The sequence below is a fragment of the Salmo trutta genome, chromosome 27 (genome assembly GCF_901001165.1).
Source record: "Salmo trutta chromosome 27, fSalTru1.1, whole genome shotgun sequence".
In the NCBI taxonomy this organism is placed as follows: Eukaryota; Metazoa; Chordata; class Actinopteri; order Salmoniformes; family Salmonidae; genus Salmo; species Salmo trutta.
Window position 1 is genome coordinate 36,309,374 of NC_042983.1, and position 21,371 is coordinate 36,330,744.

The following is a 21,371-nucleotide window of genomic DNA, read 5'->3' on the forward strand; positions in this document are numbered from 1 at the left end:
GGACGTCCTCCTTACTGTGTAAGTCCATGGAAGGGGGTGAGAACCATGAGCCTCCTAGGTTTTGTATTGAAGTCAATGTAACCAGAGGACGGAAAATGGCTGCCCTCCGGCTACACCATGGCGCTACTATAGAGGGTGCTGTTGAGGCTACTGTAGACCTTCATTGCTTATCTAACTGGAGGTCTGAGTCAGTTTCACAAGACTTCCATATCTCTAGGCATGCAACATCTATGTAGACTTCGAGAATTACCTTCAATCTTAATTCTCTTAACGTCCCCACTATGTCTGGAGAGGTTGCATCAGAACACGCTGAAGTACACATAAACACGTAGTGAGGGCAAAGCCTTTAGTCAGAGAGCCTCCCAGGGTGTCATCATTAATACATGCAAAAAAACTATTTTGCATGCTAAGTACTTTTTTTTATATACTAAGTGGTTCACAGACTGGCATGAAATCCCTGCAAAGATTTGATAAATCGCACACTTAAAGCGAAGTGATGAGGTGGTTTACTGAGGAAGAGAAGGAAGTGGGAAGCCTCACCCCAACTCAAATGAAGACGCGCGTGCGCGCACACACACACACACACACACACACACACACACACACACACACACACACATGCCTGAGTACAGACACACGAACACACAGATGCTCCTATTTTATCTCTCTCAGGTGGCTCCTTGGCATTTTTATTAAAAACCAGGCAGTTTCACAGCAATTTATGGGCTGCAGGGCAGAGACACACTCAGTTTTACCTTGAAACTGAGCCTTCCGCATCCTTTTTAAAGATCTGGTTATTTCTGGTTGTCAAACCAGTTTTCTTAGTCGTCTCTCTGCATTAATGAGAATTTAACGGAGATGCCATTGTGTATTTTACTCTGAGCAGAAGTGCAGAAGTGCATCAGAAGTGCAGTGTTCAATAATGGCACTTGTTATAGTATATTATCCAGGGTTGGCTACTCTAAATATGTTGTCAACTCTGTAAAACCAAACCTATTGTCTAACGTAATGTTGACTGAATGTAATGTTGACTGAATGCTACTGATTTTCTGTGTGTGTGTGTGTGTGTGTGTGTGTGTGTGTAGTATCCCGAGAGGACTCCAGTCAGTCCCTGTCCTCCTGCCTGAGCCTGCTGCACTCCCGCTTTGAGCCCTCTGGAGATGGGATCCCTGACAGGGAGCCCTCTGGAAACAGGATCCTCGGCAGGGAGGCCTCTGGAAACAGGATCCTCGGCAGGGAGCCGTCTGGAGACGGGATCCTCGGCAGGGAGCCGTCTGGAGACGGGATCCCTAGCAGGGAGCCCAGAGACGCCACCGCCCACAGGTGAGAGAGCCCAGCTCTCACCACATCTATACCACTCACTCCAGCTCTCACTACATCTATACCACTCACTACAGCTCTCACTACATCTATACCACCCACTCCAGCTCTCACTACATCTATACCACTCACTACAGCTCTCACTACATCTATACCACTCACTCCAGCTCTCACTACATCTATACCACTCACTCCAGCTCTCACTACATCTATACCACCCACTCCAGCTCTCACTACATCTATACCACCCACTCCAGCTCTCACCACATCTATACCACTCACTACAGCTCTCACTACATCTATACCACCCACTCCAGCTCTCACTACATCTATACCACTCACTACAGCTCTCACTACATCTATACCACCCACTCCAGCTCTCACTACATCTATACCACCCACTCCAGCTCTCACTACATCTATACCACCCACTCCAGCTCTCACTACATCTATACCACTCACTCCAGCTCTCACTACATCTATACCACCCACTCCAGCTCTCACTACATCTATACCACCCACTCCAGCTCTCACTACATCTATACCACCCACTCCAGCTCTCACTACATCTATACCACTCACTACAGCTCTCACTACATCTATACCACCCACTCCAGCTCTCACTACATCTATACCACCCACTCCAGCTCTCACTACATCTATACCACTCACTCCAGCTCTCACTACATCTATACCAGCCACTCCAGCTCTCACTACATCTATACCACCCACTCCAGCTCTCACCACATCTATACCACTCACTACAGCTCTCACTACATCTATACCACCCACTCCAACTCTCACTACATCTATACCACCCACTCCAGCTCTCACCACATCTATACCACCCACTCCAGCTCTCACCACATCTATACCACTCACTACAGCTCTCACTACATCTATACCACCCACTCCAGCTCTCACTACATCTATACCACTCACTACAGCTCTCACTAGATCTATACCACTCACTACAGCTCTCACTACATCTATACCACTCACTCCAGCTCTCACTACATCTATACCACTCACTCCAGCTCTCACTACATCTATACCACCCACTCCAGCTCTCACTACATCTATACCACCCACTCCAGCTCTCACTACATCTATACCACCCACTCCAGCTCTCACTACATCTATACCACCCACTCCAGCTCTCACTACATATATACCACTCACTACAGCTCTCACTACATCTATACCACCCACTCCAGCTCTCACTACATCTATACCACCCACTCCAGCTCTCACCACATCTATACCACCCACTACAGCTCTCACTACATCTATACCACTCACTCCAGCTCTCACTACATCTATACCACCCACTCCAGCTCTCACTACATCTATACCACCCACTCCAGCTCTCACTACATCTATACCACCCACTCCAGCTCTCACTACATCTATACCACTCACTACAGCTCTCACTACATCTATACCAGCCACTACAGCTCTCACTACATCTATACCACCCACTCCAGCTCTCACCACATCTATACCACTCACTACAGCTCTCACTACATCTATACCACCCACTCCAACTCTCACTACATCTAAACCACCCACTCCAGCTCTCACCACATCTATACCACTCACTCCAGCTCTCACCACATCTATACCACCCACTCCAGCTCTCACTACATCTATACCACTCACTACAGCTCTCACTAGATCTATACCACTCACTACAGCTCTCACTACATCTATACCACTCACTCCAGCTCTCACTACATCTATACCACTCACTCCAGCTCTCACTACATCTATACCACCCACTCCAGCTCTCACTACATCTATACCACCCACTCCAGCTCTCACTACATCTATACCACCCACTCCAGCTCTCACTACATCTATACCACTCACTACAGCTCTCACTACATCTATACCACCCACTCCAGCTCTCACTACATCTATACCACCCACTCCAGCTCTCACCACATCTATACCACCCACTACAGCTCTCACTACATCTATACCACTCACTCCAGCTCTCACTACATCTATACCACCCACTCCAGCTCTCACTACATCTATACCACCCACTCCAGCTCTCACTACATCTATACCACCCACTCCAGCTCTCACTACATCTATACCACTCACTACAGCTCTCACTACATCTATACCAATCACTACAGCTCTCACTACATCTATACCACTCACTACAGCTCTCACTACATCTATACCACTCACTCCAGCTCTCACTACATCTATACCACCCACTCCAGCTCTCACTACATCTATACCACCCACTCCAGCTCTCACTACATCTATACCACCCACTCCAGCTCTCACTACATCTATACCACCCACTCCAGCTCTCACTACATCTATACCACCCACTCCAGCTCTCACTACATCTATACCACTCACTACAGCTCTCACTACATCTATACCACCCACTACAGCTCTCACTACATCTATACCACCCACTCCAGCTCTCACTACATCTATACCACCCACTCCAGCTCTCACTACATCTATACCACCCACTCCAGCTCTCACTACATCTATACCACCCACTCCAGCTCTCACTACATCTATACCACCCACTCCAGCTCTCACTACATCTATACCACTCACTACAGCTCTCACTACATCTATACCACCCACTCCAGCTCTCACTACATCTATACCACCCACTCCAGCTCTCACTACATCTATACCACTCACTCCAGCTCTCACTACATCTATACCAGCCACTCCAGCTCTCACTACATCTATACCACCCACTCCAGCTCTCACTACATCTATACCACCCACTCCAGCTCTCACTACATCTATACCACCCACTCCAGCTCTCACTACATCTATACCACTCACTACAGCTCTCACTACATCTATACCACCCACTCCAGCTCTCACTACATCTATACCACCCACTCCAGCTCTCACTACATCTATACCACTCACTCCAGCTCTCACTACATCTATACCAGCCACTCCAGCTCTCACTACATCTATACCACCCACTCCAGCTCTCACCACATCTATACCACTCACTACAGCTCTCACTACATCTATACCACCCACTCCAACTCTCACTACATCTATACCACCCACTCCAGCTCTCACCACATCTATACCACCCACTCCAGCTCTCACCACATCTATACCACCCACTCCAGCTCTCACCACATCTATACCACTCACTACAGCTCTCACTACATCTATACCACCCACTCCAGCTCTCACTACATCTATACCACTCACTACAGCTCTCACTAGATCTATACCACTCACTACAGCTCTCACTACATCTATACCACTCACTCCAGCTCTCACTACATCTATACCACTCACTCCAGCTCTCACTACATCTATACCACCCACTCCAGCTCTCACTACATCTATACCACCCACTCCAGCTCTCACTACATCTATACCACCCACTCCAGCTCTCACTACATCTATACCACCCACTCCAGCTCTCACTACATATATACCACTCACTACAGCTCTCACTACATCTATACCACCCACTACAGCTCTCACTACATCTATACCACCCACTCCAGCTCTCACCACATCTATACCACCCACTACAGCTCTCACTACATCTATACCACTCACTCCAGCTCTCACTACATCTATACCACCCACTCCAGCTCTCACTACATCTATACCACCCACTCCAGCTCTCACTACATCTATACCACTCACTACAGCTCTCACTACATCTATACCAGCCACTACAGCTCTCACTACATCTATACCACCCACTCCAGCTCTCACCACATCTATACCACTCACTACAGCTCTCACTACATCTATACCACCCACTCCAACTCTCACTACATCTAAACCACCCACTCCAGCTCTCACCACATCTATACCACTCACTCCAGCTCTCACCACATCTATACCACCCACTCCAGCTCTCACTACATCTATACCACTCACTACAGCTCTCACTAGATCTATACCACTCACTACAGCTCTCACTACATCTATACCACTCACTCCAGCTCTCACTACATCTATACCACTCACTCCAGCTCTCACTACATCTATACCACCCACTCCAGCTCTCACTACATCTATACCACCCACTCCAGCTCTCACTACATCTATACCACCCACTCCAGCTCTCACTACATCTATACCACTCACTACAGCTCTCACTACATCTATACCACCCACTCCAGCTCTCACTACATCTATACCACCCACTCCAGCTCTCACCACATCTATACCACCCACTACAGCTCTCACTACATCTATACCACTCACTCCAGCTCTCACTACATCTATACCACCCACTCCAGCTCTCACTACATCTATACCACCCACTCCAGCTCTCACTACATCTATACCACCCACTCCAGCTCTCACTACATCTATACCACTCACTACAGCTCTCACTACATCTATACCAATCACTACAGCTCTCACTACATCTATACCACTCACTACAGCTCTCACTACATCTATACCACTCACTCCAGCTCTCACTACATCTATACCACCCACTCCAGCTCTCACTACATCTATACCACCCACTCCAGCTCTCACTACATCTATACCACCCACTCCAGCTCTCACTACATCTATACCACTCACTACAGCTCTCACTACATCTATACCACCCACTACAGCTCTCACTACATCTATACCACCCACTCCAGCTCTCACTACATCTATACCACCCACTCCAGCTCTCACTACATCTATACCACCCACTCCAGCTCTCACTACATCTATACCACCCACTCCAGCTCTCACTACATCTATACCACCCACTCCAGCTCTCACTACATCTATACCACTCACTACAGCTCTCACTACATCTATACCACCCACTCTAGCTCTCACTACATCTATACCACCCACTCCAGCTCTCACTACATCTATACCACTCACTCCAGCTCTCACTACATCTATACCAGCCACTCCAGCTCTCACTACATCTATACCAGCCACTCCAGCTCTCACTAGATCTATACCACCCACTCTAGCTCTCACCACATCTATACCACTCACTACAGCTCTCACTACATCTATACCACCCACTCCAGCTCTCACTACATCTATACCACTCACTACAGCTCTCACTAGATCTATACCACTCACTACAGCTCTCACTACATCTATACCACTCACTACAGCTCTCACTACATCTATACCACCCACTCCAGCTCTCACTACGTCTATACCACCCACTCCAGCTCTCACTACGTCTATACCACCCACTCCAGCTCTCACTACGTCTATACCACCCACTCCAGCTCTCACTACATCTATACCACCCACTCCAGCTCTCACCACATCTATACCACCCACTACAGCTCTCACTACATCTATACCACTCACTCCAGCTCTCACTACATCTATACCACCCACTCCAGCTCTCACTACATCTATACCACCCACTCCAGCTCTCACTACATCTATACCACCCACTCCAGCTCTCACTACATCTATACCACCCACTCCAGCTCTCACTACATCTATACCACTCACTACAGCTCTCGTTACATCTATACCACTCACTACAGCTCTCGTTACATCTATACCACTCACTACAGCTCTCACTACATCTATACCACTCACTACAGCTCTCACCACATCTATACCACCCACTCCAGCTCTCACCACATCTATACAACCCACTCCAGCTCTCACTACATCTATACCACTCACTACAGCTCTCACTACATCTATACCACCCACTACAGCTCTCACTACATCTATACCACCCACTACAGCTCTCACTACATCTATACCACCCACTACAGCTCTCACTACATCTATACCACTCACTCCAGCTCTCACTACATCTATACCACTCACTACAGCTCTCACTACATCTATACCTCTCACTCCAGCTCTCACTACATCTATACCACCCACTCCAGCTCTCACTACATCTATACCACCCACTCCAGCTCTCACTACATCTATACCACTCACTACAGCTCTCACTACATCTATACCACCCACTCCAGCTCTCACTACATCTATACCACTCACTCCAGCTGTCACTACATCTATACCACCCACTCCAGCTTGGAAGGTTATTGGTTACCTTAGAAATGTAATGTAATTGTACTGTAGCCCTTTACACTCGTACCTGTTGACTGGTTGAAAATGACAGATTTGGACACTGATAAACGCTTAAATTGGAATGCAGTGTCTGGCAGGTAACCTGGTATACCTGACGTCGGAGCTCAGGTTCTCCGCTTCTCCGCTTCACAGCACTGTATGGGTTTTGACTGACAGCCGTTATATACTTGAGCACTGTGCACGACAAGAAGATGCTCCCTTTCCTCCTGCTAATTGGGCTACTTTTGCGAATTTGTATGAGTGAGGTAAATGCGGTAAATCGAGAGGAGTCGATGTGTTCTGAAAGATGAGACGTTGAATATTATAATAAATTCCGCTTTGATGTTATACAAGTAAACTTCACATTTCACTTCACATTTCCATATTTGAAAACTGAAGTAATTTACAGTATCAACGATTATGATCGCTGTGTATGATCCACAGTTACAAGAATGACATGAATTATACCCTGGGTTGTGCTGAACAGCTGCAGAACACCCACTTGAAAGCACTCATCGCTCCATTCTATGCACAGCAAAATTGCAACCTGTATGTCTGAAGTGCCTGTGGAAAGCCTTACACGAAGATCAGATTTTATAACTTAGCTAGCTATTTCAGCAATAGAATACGATTTCAAATGCCCACCTGACCCAGATCTGCTATTTTTATAATGGAACGTTTTTGTTATTGGGCAAACAGCAGTAATTGTGTGATGGTTGGGACGCTGTCTAAGGGCTGTGTTCCAAACTAAAAACGACAAGTGTGTATGCTCCAGTTCCTCCAGTTCCATCATTTGTTGACTTCTGTAACCATAACATGCATGAAACCAAGGCTTTTAATTAACATCAGAAGCCTCCTCCCTATGTTTGTTTTATTCACTGCTTTAGCACACTCCGCCAACCCTGATGTCCTAGCCGTGTCTGAATCCTGGCTTAGGAAGGCCACCAATAATTCTGAGATTTCCATCCCCAACTATAACATTTTCCGCCAAGAGCGAACTGCCAAAGGGGGTAGAGTTGCAATCTACTGCAGAGATAGCCTGCAGAGTTCTGTCATGCTATCCAGATCTGTGCCCAAACAGTTCGAGCTTCTACTTTTAAAAATCCACCTTTCCAGATATGTCTCTCACTGTTGCCGCTTGTTATAGACCCCACTCAGCCCCCAGCTGTGCCCTGGACACCATATATGAATTAATTGCCCCCCATTTATCTTCAGAGTTTGTACTGTTAGGTGACCTAAACTGGGATATGCTTAACACCCCGGCCGTCATACAAACTAAGCCAGATGCCCTCAATCTCACACAAATGATCATGGAACCTACCAGGTACAACCCTAAATCTGTAAACACGGGCACCCTCATAGATATCATCCTGACCAACCTGCCCTCTAAATACACCTCTGCTGTCTTCAACCAGGATCTCAGTGATCACTGCCTCATTGCCTGCGTCTGTAATGGGTGCGTGGTCAAATGACCACCCCTCATCACTGTCAAACGCTCCATAAAACACTTCAGCGAGCAGGCCTTTCTAATCGACCTGGCCTGGGTGTCCTGGAAGGATATTGACTAGACTCCGGCCTTCCCTGTGGCTCAGTTGGTAGAGCATGGTGTTTGCAATGCCAGCATGGTATGTGCAACGCCAGGGTTGTGGGTTCGATTCCCACGGGGGGCAGTACAAAATAAAAAATGCATGAAATGAAATGTATGCATTCACAACTGTAAGTCGCTCTGGATAAGAGCGTCTGCTAAATTACTAAAATGTAAATGTCAGTAGAGGATGCCTGGTTATTCTTTAAAAGTGCTTTCCTCACCGTCTTAAATAAGCATGCCCCATTCAAAAAATGTAGAACTAAGAATAGATATAGCCCTTGGTTCACTCCAGACCTGACTGCCCTTGACCAGCACAAAAACATCCTGTGGCGTACTGCATTCGCATCGAATAGCCTCCGCGATAATCAACTTTTCAGGGAAGTTAGGAACCAATGTACACAGGCAGTTAGGAAAGCAAAGGATAGCTTTTTCAAATAGAAATTTATGCGACACTGTAAAGTCCATGGAGAATAAGAGCACCTCCTCCCAGCTGCCCACTGCACTGAGGCTAGGAAACACTGTCACCACCGATAAATCTACAATAATCGAGAATTTCAATAAGCATTTTTCTACGGCTGGCCATGCTTTCCACCTGGCCACCCCTACCCCGGTCAACAGCTCTGCACCCCCCCAGCAACTTGCCCAAGCATCCCCCATTTCACATTCACCTAAATCCAGATAGCTGATGTTCTAAAAGAACTGCAAAATCTGGACCCCTACAAATCAGCTGGGCTAGACAATTGTCCACCGCAATTGTTGCAACCCCTATTACTAGCCTGTTCAACCTCTCTTTTGTATAGTCTGAGATCCCTAAAGATTCTAAAGCTGTTGCGGTCATCCCCCTCTTCAAAGGGGGAGACACTCTAGACCCAAACTGTTACAAACCTATATATATCCTACCTTGCCTTTCTAAAGTCTTTGAAAGCCATGTTAACAAACAGATCACCGACCATTTCGAATCCCACCGTACCTTCTCCGCTATGCAATCTGGTTTCCAAGCTGGTCATGGGTGCACCTCAGCCACGCTCAAGGTCCTAAACGATATCATAACCGCCATCGATAAAAGACAATACTGTGCAGCCGTCTTCATCGACCTGGCCAAGGGTTTTGAATTCTGTCAATCACCACATTATTATCGGCAGACTCAACAGCCTTGGTTTCTCAAATGACTGCCTCGCCTGGTTCACCAACTACTTCTCAGATAGAGTTCAGTGTGTCAAATCAGAGGGCCTGTTGTCAGGGTTCAATTCTCGGTCCGACTCTTTTCTCTGTATACATCAATGATGTCACTCTTGCTGCTGGTGATTCTGTGATCCACCTCTACGCAGACATTCTGTATACTTCTGGCCCTTCTTTGGACACTGTGTTAACTAACCTCCAGACGAGCTTCAATGTCATACAACACTCCTTCCGTGGCCTCCAACTGCTCTTAAATGCAAGTAAAACTAAATGCATGCTCTTCAACCGATCGCTGCCCGCACCTGCCCGCCCGTCTAGCATAACTACTCTGCACAGTTCTGACTTAGAATATGTGGACAACTACAAATACCTAGTTGTTTGATTAGACTGTAAACTCTCCTTCCAGACTCACATTAAGCATCTCCAATCCAAAATAAAATCTAAATTTGGCTTCCTATTTCGCAACAAAGCATCCTTCACTCATGCTGCCAAACATACCCTCGTAAAACTGACTATCCTACTGATCCTTGACTTCGGCGATGTCATTGACAAAATAGCCTCCAACACTCTACTCAGCAGATTGGATGTAGTCTATCACAGTGCCATCCGTTTTGTCACCAAAGCCCCATACACTACCCACCACCGCGACCTGTACTCTCTCGTTGGCTGGCCCTTGCTTCATATTCGTAGCCAAACCCACTGGCTCCAGGTCATCTATAAGTCTTTGCTAGGTAAAGCCCCGCCTTATCTCAGCTCACTGGTCACCATAGCAGCACCCACCCGTAGCACGCGCTCCAGCAGGTATATTTCATTGGTCATCCCCAAAGCCAACTCCTCCTTTGGCCGCCTTCCCTTCCAGTTCTCGCCAATGACTGGAACGAATTGCAAAAATCACTGAAGCACTCACTAACTTTAAGCATCAGCTGTCAGAACAGCTTACCAATCATTGCACCTGTACATAGCCCATCTGTAAATAGCCCACCCAACTACCTCATTCCCATATTGTTATTTATTTTTTGCTCCTTTGCACCCCAGTATTTCTACTTGCACATTCATCTTCTGCACAACTATCACTCCAGTGTTTAATTGCTAAATTGTAATTATTTCACCACTATGGCCAATTTATTGCCTTACCTCCCTAATCATACTACATTTTCACACACTGTATATAGACTTTTCTATTGTGTTTATCACGTTTGTTTATCCCATATGTAACTTTGTGATGTGTGTGTTGCACTGCTTTGCTTTATCTTGGCCAGGTCGCAGTTGTAAATGAGAACTTGTTCTCAACTTGCCTACCTGGTTAAATAAAGATGAAGTAAAAAAAATAATGAGAAAGCTAGGAGAGCTAAAAAAAAAACAACATCTTATCGTACAAGGCTCTTTTCCTTGTATCATAAATGTATCAGGGAACAAGACGAGATCCAAATGCAGACGCAGGAGGCCGATGGCAGAGCTCCGTTATTTATTATGACAGAGGGAGTAGGCAAAGGCAGGTCAGGGTCAGGCAAGAGTTCATAAACCAGGACAGAGTCCAAACAGTACCAGACGATAGGCAGTCTCGAAGTCAGGCCAGGCAGGGTCAGAAACCAGATCAGAGTCCAAATCAGTACAAGGGGATAGTCAGGTTGGTAGTCAGAACAGGCGGAGTGGTCAGGCAGGCGGGTTCGAAGCCAGGACAGGCAAGGGTTGAAACCAGGAGGACTAGAAACAGAGACTGGGAAAAATAGGAGCAAGGAAAACCGCTGGTTGACTTGGCAAACAAGACGAACTGGCACAGAGAGACAGGAAACACAGGGATATATACATCGGGGGTAATAAGCGACACCTGGAGGGGTTGGAGACAATCACAAGGACAGGTGAACCAGATCAGGGTGTGACAAAATGTTTATTGAAATAACTGAGGAACTGTGCAGCTTGGAGAGGTATGAGGCCACTTAGAGACACATTCAGTAATAGTTTTTTCTAATCTTTCTCCTAGTCCAAAATTGTTATGAATATTCTTATTATTATGTAACTGAATGTATCCAGACTATTTTCTGATTTTGTTATAGACAAAATTCTGTGAAAAGTACAGTAAATGTAAAATGCACATAAAATCAACAGTGCAATGTTTGGATTCAGTCTTGTGTCAGTCTTGTGTCAACTGTTGTGTTCTCAACTTTGGCCTAATAATTTCCCCATGATCTCCAATGTGTTCTTTCAATTGCTACCATAGTAATGCATGTGCTTTTTTAATGCATTAACCCACTTGGAGAGCTCTGTGGAGATGGGAGAACCTTCCAGAAGGACAACTATCTCTGCAGCACTCCACCAATCAGGCCTTTATGGTAGAGTGGTCAGACGGAAACCACTCCTCAGTAAAAGGCACATGACAAAAGGCACTCCAAACTCCTCTTGGAGTTTGCCAAAAGACTCTGAGACCATGAGAAACAAGATTCTCAGGTCTGATGAAACCAAGATCGAATTCTTTGGCCTGAATGCCAAGCGTCACGTCTGGAGGAAACCTGGCACCATCCCTAAGGTGAAGCATGGTGATGGCAGCATCATGCTGTGGGGATGTTTTTCAGCGGCAGGGACTGGGATACTAGTCAGAATCGAGGGAAAGATGAACGGAGCAAAGTACAGCGAGATCCTTGATGAAAACCTGCTCCGGACTGGGGTGAAGGTTCACCTTCCAACAGGACAACGACCCTAAGCACACAGCCAATACATCGCAGGAGTGGCTTCGGGACAAGTCTCTGAATGTCCTGGAGATGCCCAGCCAGAGTCCGGACTTGAACCCGATGTAACATTTCTGGTGAGACCTGAAAATTAGCTGTGCAGCGACGCTCCCCATCCAACCTGATAGAGCTTGGAGGATCTGCTGAGAAGAATGGGAGAAACTCCCCAAATACAGGTGTGCCAAGCTTGTAGGGTCATACCCAAGAAGACTCAAGGCTGTAATTTCTGCCAAAGATGCTTCAAGAAAGTACTGAGTAAAGGGTCTGAATACTTATGTAAATGTGATATTTCAGAATTTTTGCGAACACTTCTAAAAACCAGTTTTTGCTTTGTCATTATGGGGTATTGTGTGTAGATTGATGAGAAAAAAAGAAGGCTGTAACGAATTGTGGTAAAGTGAAGGAGTCTGAATACTTTCCGAATGTACTGTATCCCTGGCACATCCCAACTGTGAGCAGTCACTGTTCTTTCATGCAGGAAGGAGGGAAAGCACATATTAAAACTTGTGAACGGAATGGACATAAAGTCCCATTGCTCTTTATATGAAGCCATTAGCACCAAATGCTTCCTTCCAGGGTTGGAACTTATTAGGTAAAACAATGAGAGCCACGAACAGGCATCGATAAAAGTCTAATTGCAACAAAAGCATTGCTATCTTAGTCATTTTTATTAGAGAAGCCTTTTGACGTGGCCTAGCAGAACATGCTGATGCAGAGTATTACCTTAATATGTAACATGTTTTGTGTGTGCACCCCACAGATATGAACCATCACAACAGGGAAATATTGATAAAATACATTTGTGCACTTTTTCCCCTGTAGTGGATAAGAACAACACATGCCATTACTGGGTAAATGTGCACCGTGGCAGATTTGACAATATATTTCATTTGGCTGTACACTTGAAAGGCTTATTTGAGTTTATGGAATGTGTGCAATAAAGGTTTGCAGTGTAGTTTGATATTCCCTTCAGTTTCATTGTTCGTGCCAGACAAGTCTTGGATGTAGATTATTACTTTGTCTCGCCGTGCTCTCCTGTGGCCGACGTTTATTATATACTTCACTTCTGGAGAATTCAGACACAGAATTTCTCCGAATGTTTTTTTTTTTGTGATGCTGTGTTTCATCATTGTTTCTGTGTTGGAGGTGGTGCGTTAGTTAGGCCGATCTTAAAACATTTCCCACAAAACGAGGAAGTGCTATCTGAAATTTTCGTTTTTGGGCTCTAAAACATTTTGAAACGTGTGTGTGCCCCAATGAATGCCACCCTGGAGATTACCTGGAAATAAATCAATATTTTCTCTTCCAATCAGAGCTTGGAATGATTTTGCCCAGTGTACGGTCAGAGACAGGGCCAACCTCAGTGCAAGGTCTCACAGCTCCAGAACTGGAGGGCCCCAGAAGAAGCAAAGTAAAGTTTTCCCCTCTGTTCAGTCACATGACATTTGTTTCAACCTCCTTAGAATTTCACCCTCAGGATATTTGCTGATTTATTGATGTCTCTCTGATAAACTATGGCTGCATCTGTTATTCTGTTCTCCCATCTGCCTTTGATGTTGGACATCTTTTGCATGTAAGTAAACAATAGTGAATCAGTCAACAGAGGAGGGTCTGGTAGGAAATTACAGTATGAGACATAATCATATGAGAAATCTAATTTTGACACTTTCAGTGTTTGCTTGTTGCCATGAGAACTGTCTCGGGCCTTTCACGGCGCCTCATCACTATTCAGAAGACATATTGGCCAAGCGAATGGCACGCACACACTAGATGGGGGTCCAGATCAATTTATAGGGTCAAACCAGTGACTGTTTGACAGCAGCCATTAGTTAATTGAGCCCATCGCGAGTCTTCTGAATCTCTCCTGCCACTACCTGCCAGGCATCAGCCAACGTCATTGTTTTTGTTGCTCAACAAAAGAAAAAACAGTAATTGCTTTCTTTCTCTCATTTGACTTCTCTCACTCGCTTTCTCTCTCATTTGAGACAATTGCACTGAACTAATATGGGCATATGTGGCAATGATGTTCTGAACGGGATCTCAGCAGATGTAGCATTTTAAAGATTATGCCGGCGGTGGAATCGCAGGTGTACCCTGACGACAAGCTCTTCATCTTGATGCCCATTGACAGGAGAGAGCGGCGCCACACATACGGGAGCACACACATGTTGGCACCGCGGTCTTGTGTGTACAGATCATTACTGTAGGAGGAAGTCCTGAAACCTGGCCTAGATTTGAGACTCATCATCCCCTGTCCTCTCAGCACCGACCAAACCCGTGATTTATAGAGGTGGTGCATTTGTTGGGATGACCTTGGTCATTTCTAAACAGCATTTATGTCTTCCACCATCTTGTTTTTTGTTGTTGTTTTAATGCACACATTGCGTTGTGACGGATGCACGGAGAGTCGAGCGTTGCAAGTTTTTTGGCGTGACTGTAGTCTGTGTATGTCATGACTAGTAGGCTAATGCCCTCGCTGACTTTAAGAGGCTTTAGGGCTTGTAAATGGTAAACAGGCCCCAACATCTTAGAGTAAACAAATCAACATAAATGGCTTGGAGCAGAAACACATCAGGCCCTAATAAGACACAGAGTTTGACATTTTTGCGGGTCATCCCGTGCCAAGAGCTGTCCCAGATATCATGTATTGCACACGTAGACACACAGACAGACAGACCCTAGTCAAAGATTTAAAAGAAAGGGTCCAATAAAAGGGAGGATACACAACTACAATTACCACAAGTCTGTGACTTTGGCACAATCCTGGCTAGATGGAGGGTAATAATGGACACTTTCCCTTATAACATCTAACTGGGGGCAATAACACGCATTTTGGGGAAAATAGCTACATCTCGGAAAGCACGACAACACCTCATTTTCCAGATTGTTTACCCATCAACCTGGGGAGAATTGAAGTATGTGGCCTGCTGTGTTTTTCTGTCTGGGAGTGCCAAATAGAGACCTTGTAGTAGTCGTAATGTTGCAGGAGGCAGGATCAGGTGCACAAGTTGTTGTTTTATTTACAGGTGATGATGTTGGTCCACAGGTGCAATTAGTAATATACATTACCAGTCCAAAGTTTGGACACACATACTCATTTTTTACTATTTTCTATGGTGTAGAATAATAGTGAAGACATCAAACTATGAAATAACACATATGGAATCATGTAGTAACCAAAAAAGTGTTAAACAAATCAAAAATATATTTTAGATTCTTCAAAGTAGCCACCCTTTGCCTTGATGACAGCTTTGCACACTCTTGGCAATATCTCAACCAGCTTCACATGGAATGATTTTCCAACAGTCTTGAAGGAGTTCCTATATATGCTTAGCACTTGTTGGCTGCTTTTGCTATACTCTGCGGTCCAACTCTTCCCAAACCATTTTAGTTGGGTTGAGGTCGGGTGATTGTGGAGGCCAGGTCATCTGATGCAACACTCCATCACTCTCCTTCTTGGTCAAATAGCCCTTACAAAGCACCATCACACCTCCTCCTCCATGCTTCACGGTGGGAACCACACATGTGGAGATCATCCGTTCATAAATACTCTGCGTCTCACACAGACTCATTTGGACTCATCAGACCAAAGGACAGATTTCCACCGGTCTTAGGTCCATTGCTCATGTTTCTTGGCCCAAGCAAGTCTATTCTGCCCGGATTCTGATGCCAACAAAGTCGCTACAGTCCCATTTGTTTTCATTGCTGCAGCCGTGTGCGTGTGTGTCTACCCTGTAACTCACTGAGACTGTCTGCAGCCGTGTGTGCGTGTGTGTGTGTGTGTCTACCCTGTAACTCACTGAGACTGTCTGCAGCCGTGTGTGCGTGTCTACCCTGTAACTCACTGAGACTGTCTGCAGCCGTGTGTGTGTGTGTGTGTGTCTACCCTGTAACTCACTGAGACTGTCTGCAGCCGTGCGTGTGTGTCTACCCTGTAACTCACTGAGACTGTCTGCAGCCGTGTGTGTGTGTGTGTGTGTGTGTGTGTGTGTGTGTCTACCCTGTAACTCACTGAGACTGTCTGCAGCCGTGCGTGTGTGTCTACCCTGTAACTCACTGGGACTGTCTGCAGCCGTGTGTGTGTGTCTACCCTGTAACTCACTGAGACTGTCTGCAGCCGTGTGTGTGTGTCTACCCTGTAACTCACTGAGACTGTCTGCAGCCGTGTGTGTGTGTCTACCCTGTAACTCACTGAGACTGTCTGCAGCCGTGTGTGTGTGTCTACCCAGTAACTCAGTGAGATGTGAGGCCTCCTTGGCTCCAACACACACGGACCACAGTAAAACAACACAGAACACAACACAACCAACCTCTGCAACCCCCCCCACATCCCCTTGAGCAAATTATGCTTAATGTTCTGTGAAGCAAACATGTTTTTTTTCTCTACAGACGTTTTCGCCTTTCTGAAATCTATAGTTGGTGTGTTTGTTTTGGGAGAGAGAAACTCAGGAGGGGGAGACCCTCTCCATCTGGCCTGCGTGATTGGTCGACAGACAGGAAGTCAGAGGAGGCTTGTGTGATGGATCGTGTCATCAGTCAGGAGCTCTGTTCAAGTCTCCGGTCTTTAAAACCCAACTGTAATTTCCCTCCATAGGATTTGGAGGGCTTCTTTTTGCTAGCCCAACTGTCCTACCTACGTCAATGCCTTAAATTCTCAGGCATTTTTTTGCTATTAGTTTGCCCAACAAAACGCTTGTCTTGGATGATTTCATCAAGCCAATGTTCATTTTGTATTTTTATTGGTGCCATTACTGCATTAGTGAATGCATCTTTTATTTCAGTGCTGAAACTCGCCTGGTTTAAGTGTTATGGACACTGTTTATAATGAGGCTTCCTTCCTGGTTTTTGCATGCAGCCCGCTAGCTCTTTCTGTTGTCTGTTTTTAGAAATCGCTTTGGTATTTTTGTGCTCACCTTTTGAAAATGTCTTCAAGCGTTTGAGCAGTCACACTGCACACTAGCATCAAAAATGTCAACAGCTAGCTAGCAGATGTGAAAATGTCAGTGTTAAGCTGTAGTTGTTGATTCCACAACTTCACATGAATTGGACAATGTTTTGTTGTTGTTGATGATGGCAAACAGAACTTACTCTAAATACACAAGCAGGGACAGTTGCCTTGATAGCTTTCAACGACTGTCTTATGTATCTCGCAGATATCCAATTTACACATGGTCTTATTCACCACAATGGCCTCGATTGTCTACGAAGGAAGAAATCCTCTCCAATTAATAAAATTGGAGTGGATTTGGGGTTTCAGCCAATTTCATTTGCAAGCAAAACATTTAAATCCCCTTGGTTACGTCTCCATTTTGCATAAGAGGATAAGAAAGTGAAATGAAGGAGGAGAAGAAACTAAAATGGAGGCTTCATCTGTGGATAAGGTTATCTGGACACCATTCATCTCTCATTGCTTGGGTCAGGTGGAAGTCTCTGAAGCAATATCACTAATTACCACAGTCGATCTTGTTTGACGAGGAACACTCAACAAGAGATTCCTTTCAAACCTGTGTAGACAAAAGATATCTGCGATGGCAATCGCTGATAGGAAGTAATGAATCACAGCTCCTGTCCTGTCGGAATGAAGTACCATCTCACACGAGGAAGTAGATCACTTGATATTGGCAGACGTGGTTAATTTTATCGGCTGCGTTGTGTGGAGCAGCTCTGAAGTGACACCTGGACCTTCTTGGCTGCATGATGAGGGGTTTTATCATCGGACAGAGTTCACACAGACCATTGGAGAAAATCTAGACTCAACTCAACTATTCAGATTCTCTGTTGTGAACAGGTTCCATGGTTCTAAAATCTGAACACAACTGACAATCTGAACCAGTCCAGTTGAGAGTCTAGTTTCTGTGTGAACTCCGCTTTAAGGAATACTTTATTACACAGTTTTGAATTGTAGAAGTATTTGTTATTGGTCTTTGACATACTTATTTCTTTCTATTTCTTTCTGCACTTGCAACGCCAGGATAGTGGGTTCAATTCCCGAGACCACCTGTCCATAAAATGTATGCAAGCATGATTGTATTTTTTATTTAACCTTTATTTAACTAAGCAAGTCAGTTAAGAACAAATTCTTATTTACAATGACGGCCTACCCCGGCCAAACCCTAACCCGGATAGGGGTAGGCCGTCCAAACCCTAACCCAGCGTTTGGGACTCCCAATCACGGCTGGTTGTGATACAGCCTGGAATTGAATCAGGGTCTGTAGTAACGCCTCTAGCACTGAGATGCAGTGCCTTAGACCGCTGCGCCACTCGGGAGCCCTGTATGTCGCGCTGGATAAAATCATTTTATAAATGGCTTAAATCTTATTTTAACTTAGGATGTACTGTATCTTTTGAATATGTCCCGCTTTTAAGTAAGTAAGCTTATGTGTGTGTGCTTGCGCACAGGTGTGACGGTGGTTCTGTGCTTGTGTTCCAGGGAGCCGAGCCGGCCCACTACCCTGCTGCCTGCTGACTGGTGCCTGGGCCGGGAGGACGAGGCCCCGGGGCTCGAGGCACTGCCCCTTAGGCTGATGCAGCACGACTGTACCTCCGTCAAGACCCTGCTGCTGCGCCTCCGGAGGACCCTGCAGGAGGTAGGCTACAGTAGGACCACCTGTCTCACCTTACACCGGTTTTGGAGGGAGGGAGGGTGGTGAGGAGAGGGAGGGAGGGAGCGTGGTGGGAGGAGGGGTGGAGGAGGATGAAGGGAGGGAGGGGGGAGGTGGAGGGAAGGGAGGGACGGAGCGTGGAGGGAAGGAGTGTAGATGGAGGTGGGGTGGAGGGAGCATGGAGGGAGGGAGGGAGGGGGTGAGTCTGGAGGGAGGGAGGGGTGACATGACCCATGCATGCATGCGTCATCAATTTCAAGGGTTTCCCTGCAAGTTTAATTGATGACCACATAGCAGTTGATAGAATCTAATCCATGGGCATAACAAAGACCCTAGTCAATGGCATTAATCACCCAATTGAGAGCAAAATGTGATGTAGCCTATATCAGAATGGTGGATTCCCAAGCAGCAGACCAGCCAGCCCTCATCTACCGGTATTCTCCTCTATCAAAGGCCTGAACATGGTATTTTTAAACCTCAACAACAAGTATCTCAACAACAAGTACTTACATTTGTTTATTTGAATAGCTATGAGCTTTTGGCGTTGTCACGCAGGGAAGCTGGGAGCTTGTTAAAGCCTCGCCGACACCGTGCCCTCCACAGCTTTCTAAACGCCTTTGTGTATTTAATGAGGGTTTTGATTCTGGGAATGGATAGTATCTGGAGTGGCTAAAGAAACGCAATCAAATTACATCCCACTATTATAAAGTGATTAGCTATTTGTGTAATGGCTGATTAGACGAGAAATCACACATTGCTATCGTCCCAGCAGATTCCATGGTGTTTGGTTAACGTTTAATTTCTTGCAATCCATTCTACAGTACCAAGCGTGGCTGCTCTGGCAAAAAGACCGTAGCAGTCTGAATATATTATTTGGTGACAAGACATTCGGCACTGCTGGCGCAGCTGTAATACACATCTCCCAGTGTTGTTATTGAATGGCACCTCCCTCTTGTAGCATCTGCCTGCTGTTGTGTTTAAACTGAGATCCAAACGAAGGCAAACAGATCACAAGCCGATTCGAGCGAGGCGTTGTCTTATTCTCCTCCTCTGTGGTGTTTCATCCTTTACACATACAGAATAAAACGGTCTAATATTGGATAAAACACAGAGGCGAGGGGCCTTTCTGCTCAGGCAAAAAAACCTTATTGCACCGCATGCTTTTCAGAGGCTCTGAATACCTTTTGAAAGCCAAGTTTAAAGGGGGTAAAATGCCTTTTTAGTTATTTTAAGCATTTCAATTCTTGATTTCTGATTTCAATATGATTAAATAGTGTATCAAAGTGGGCTGGGGGCTACATTATTAATTTATCATCTCTGGTCACTGAGCTCTGGCACCTCAAATAAAACGTTATTCAAATGAATGCTTTCAGGCAGCGCCATGCCGAAATTGAAAGGGGTTTTAACTGAACCTTATCTAATTGTCTGGACCTTCCTACGCCAGCCTGTAGGAGAAATGTGACCTTAAACCTGCATGTGGGGATACATATTGATCAAAGTTAAAACATTCTGGGTCAGACTAGTCTGTCTGGCTATATATACTGCACCTGTAAGTGCCCATACCCACTGCTTCTCTTTAAGGGCATCCAATCACATACTATCTAAAGATTATTACCCTGTTAGAGTTAGGACATTCTATGTATTGAAGCATGTTAATAGATGTATAACTGAACCTGCATGTGAAGAGACGCTGTACGATAGTCTTGATGTCACTGTAAATGAGGCAAGAAGGCATCAAATGACATGAATGGTCAGTGTTGTAGCTGTAACAGTCTTTCTCCTGTCTGTACTGTGTGTTATTTTCAACTTCCCGTTACAGTATATTTAGTCATATTCCTATTGACATGTTATCCTCTCACCTCAAAATAATATATTTTATTGAAATAATAAATTAACAATGTAACC

At 45.5% G+C, this 21,371-nt stretch overlaps 1 protein-coding gene across 10 annotated transcripts in view; it reads left to right on the plus strand.

Moving 5' to 3' along the window:
• LOC115164972 (serine-rich coiled-coil domain-containing protein 1) overlaps window positions 1–21,371 on the plus strand; it is a 110,514-nt gene that overhangs the window by 23,121 nt on the left and 66,022 nt on the right. For all 10 annotated transcript variants that reach the window (XR_003870035.1, XR_003870036.1, XR_003870038.1 and 7 more), the window contains exons 5-6: window positions 1,086–1,323; window positions 19,295–19,451. Coding sequence is in view for 5 of the 10 variants with exons in the window: in XM_029717942.1 (XP_029573802.1) it covers window positions 1,086–1,323; window positions 19,295–19,451 (395 nt within the window). In the remaining 5 variants the exon portion in view is untranslated. The remainder of the gene's footprint in view (window positions 1–1,085; window positions 1,324–19,294; window positions 19,452–21,371) is intronic.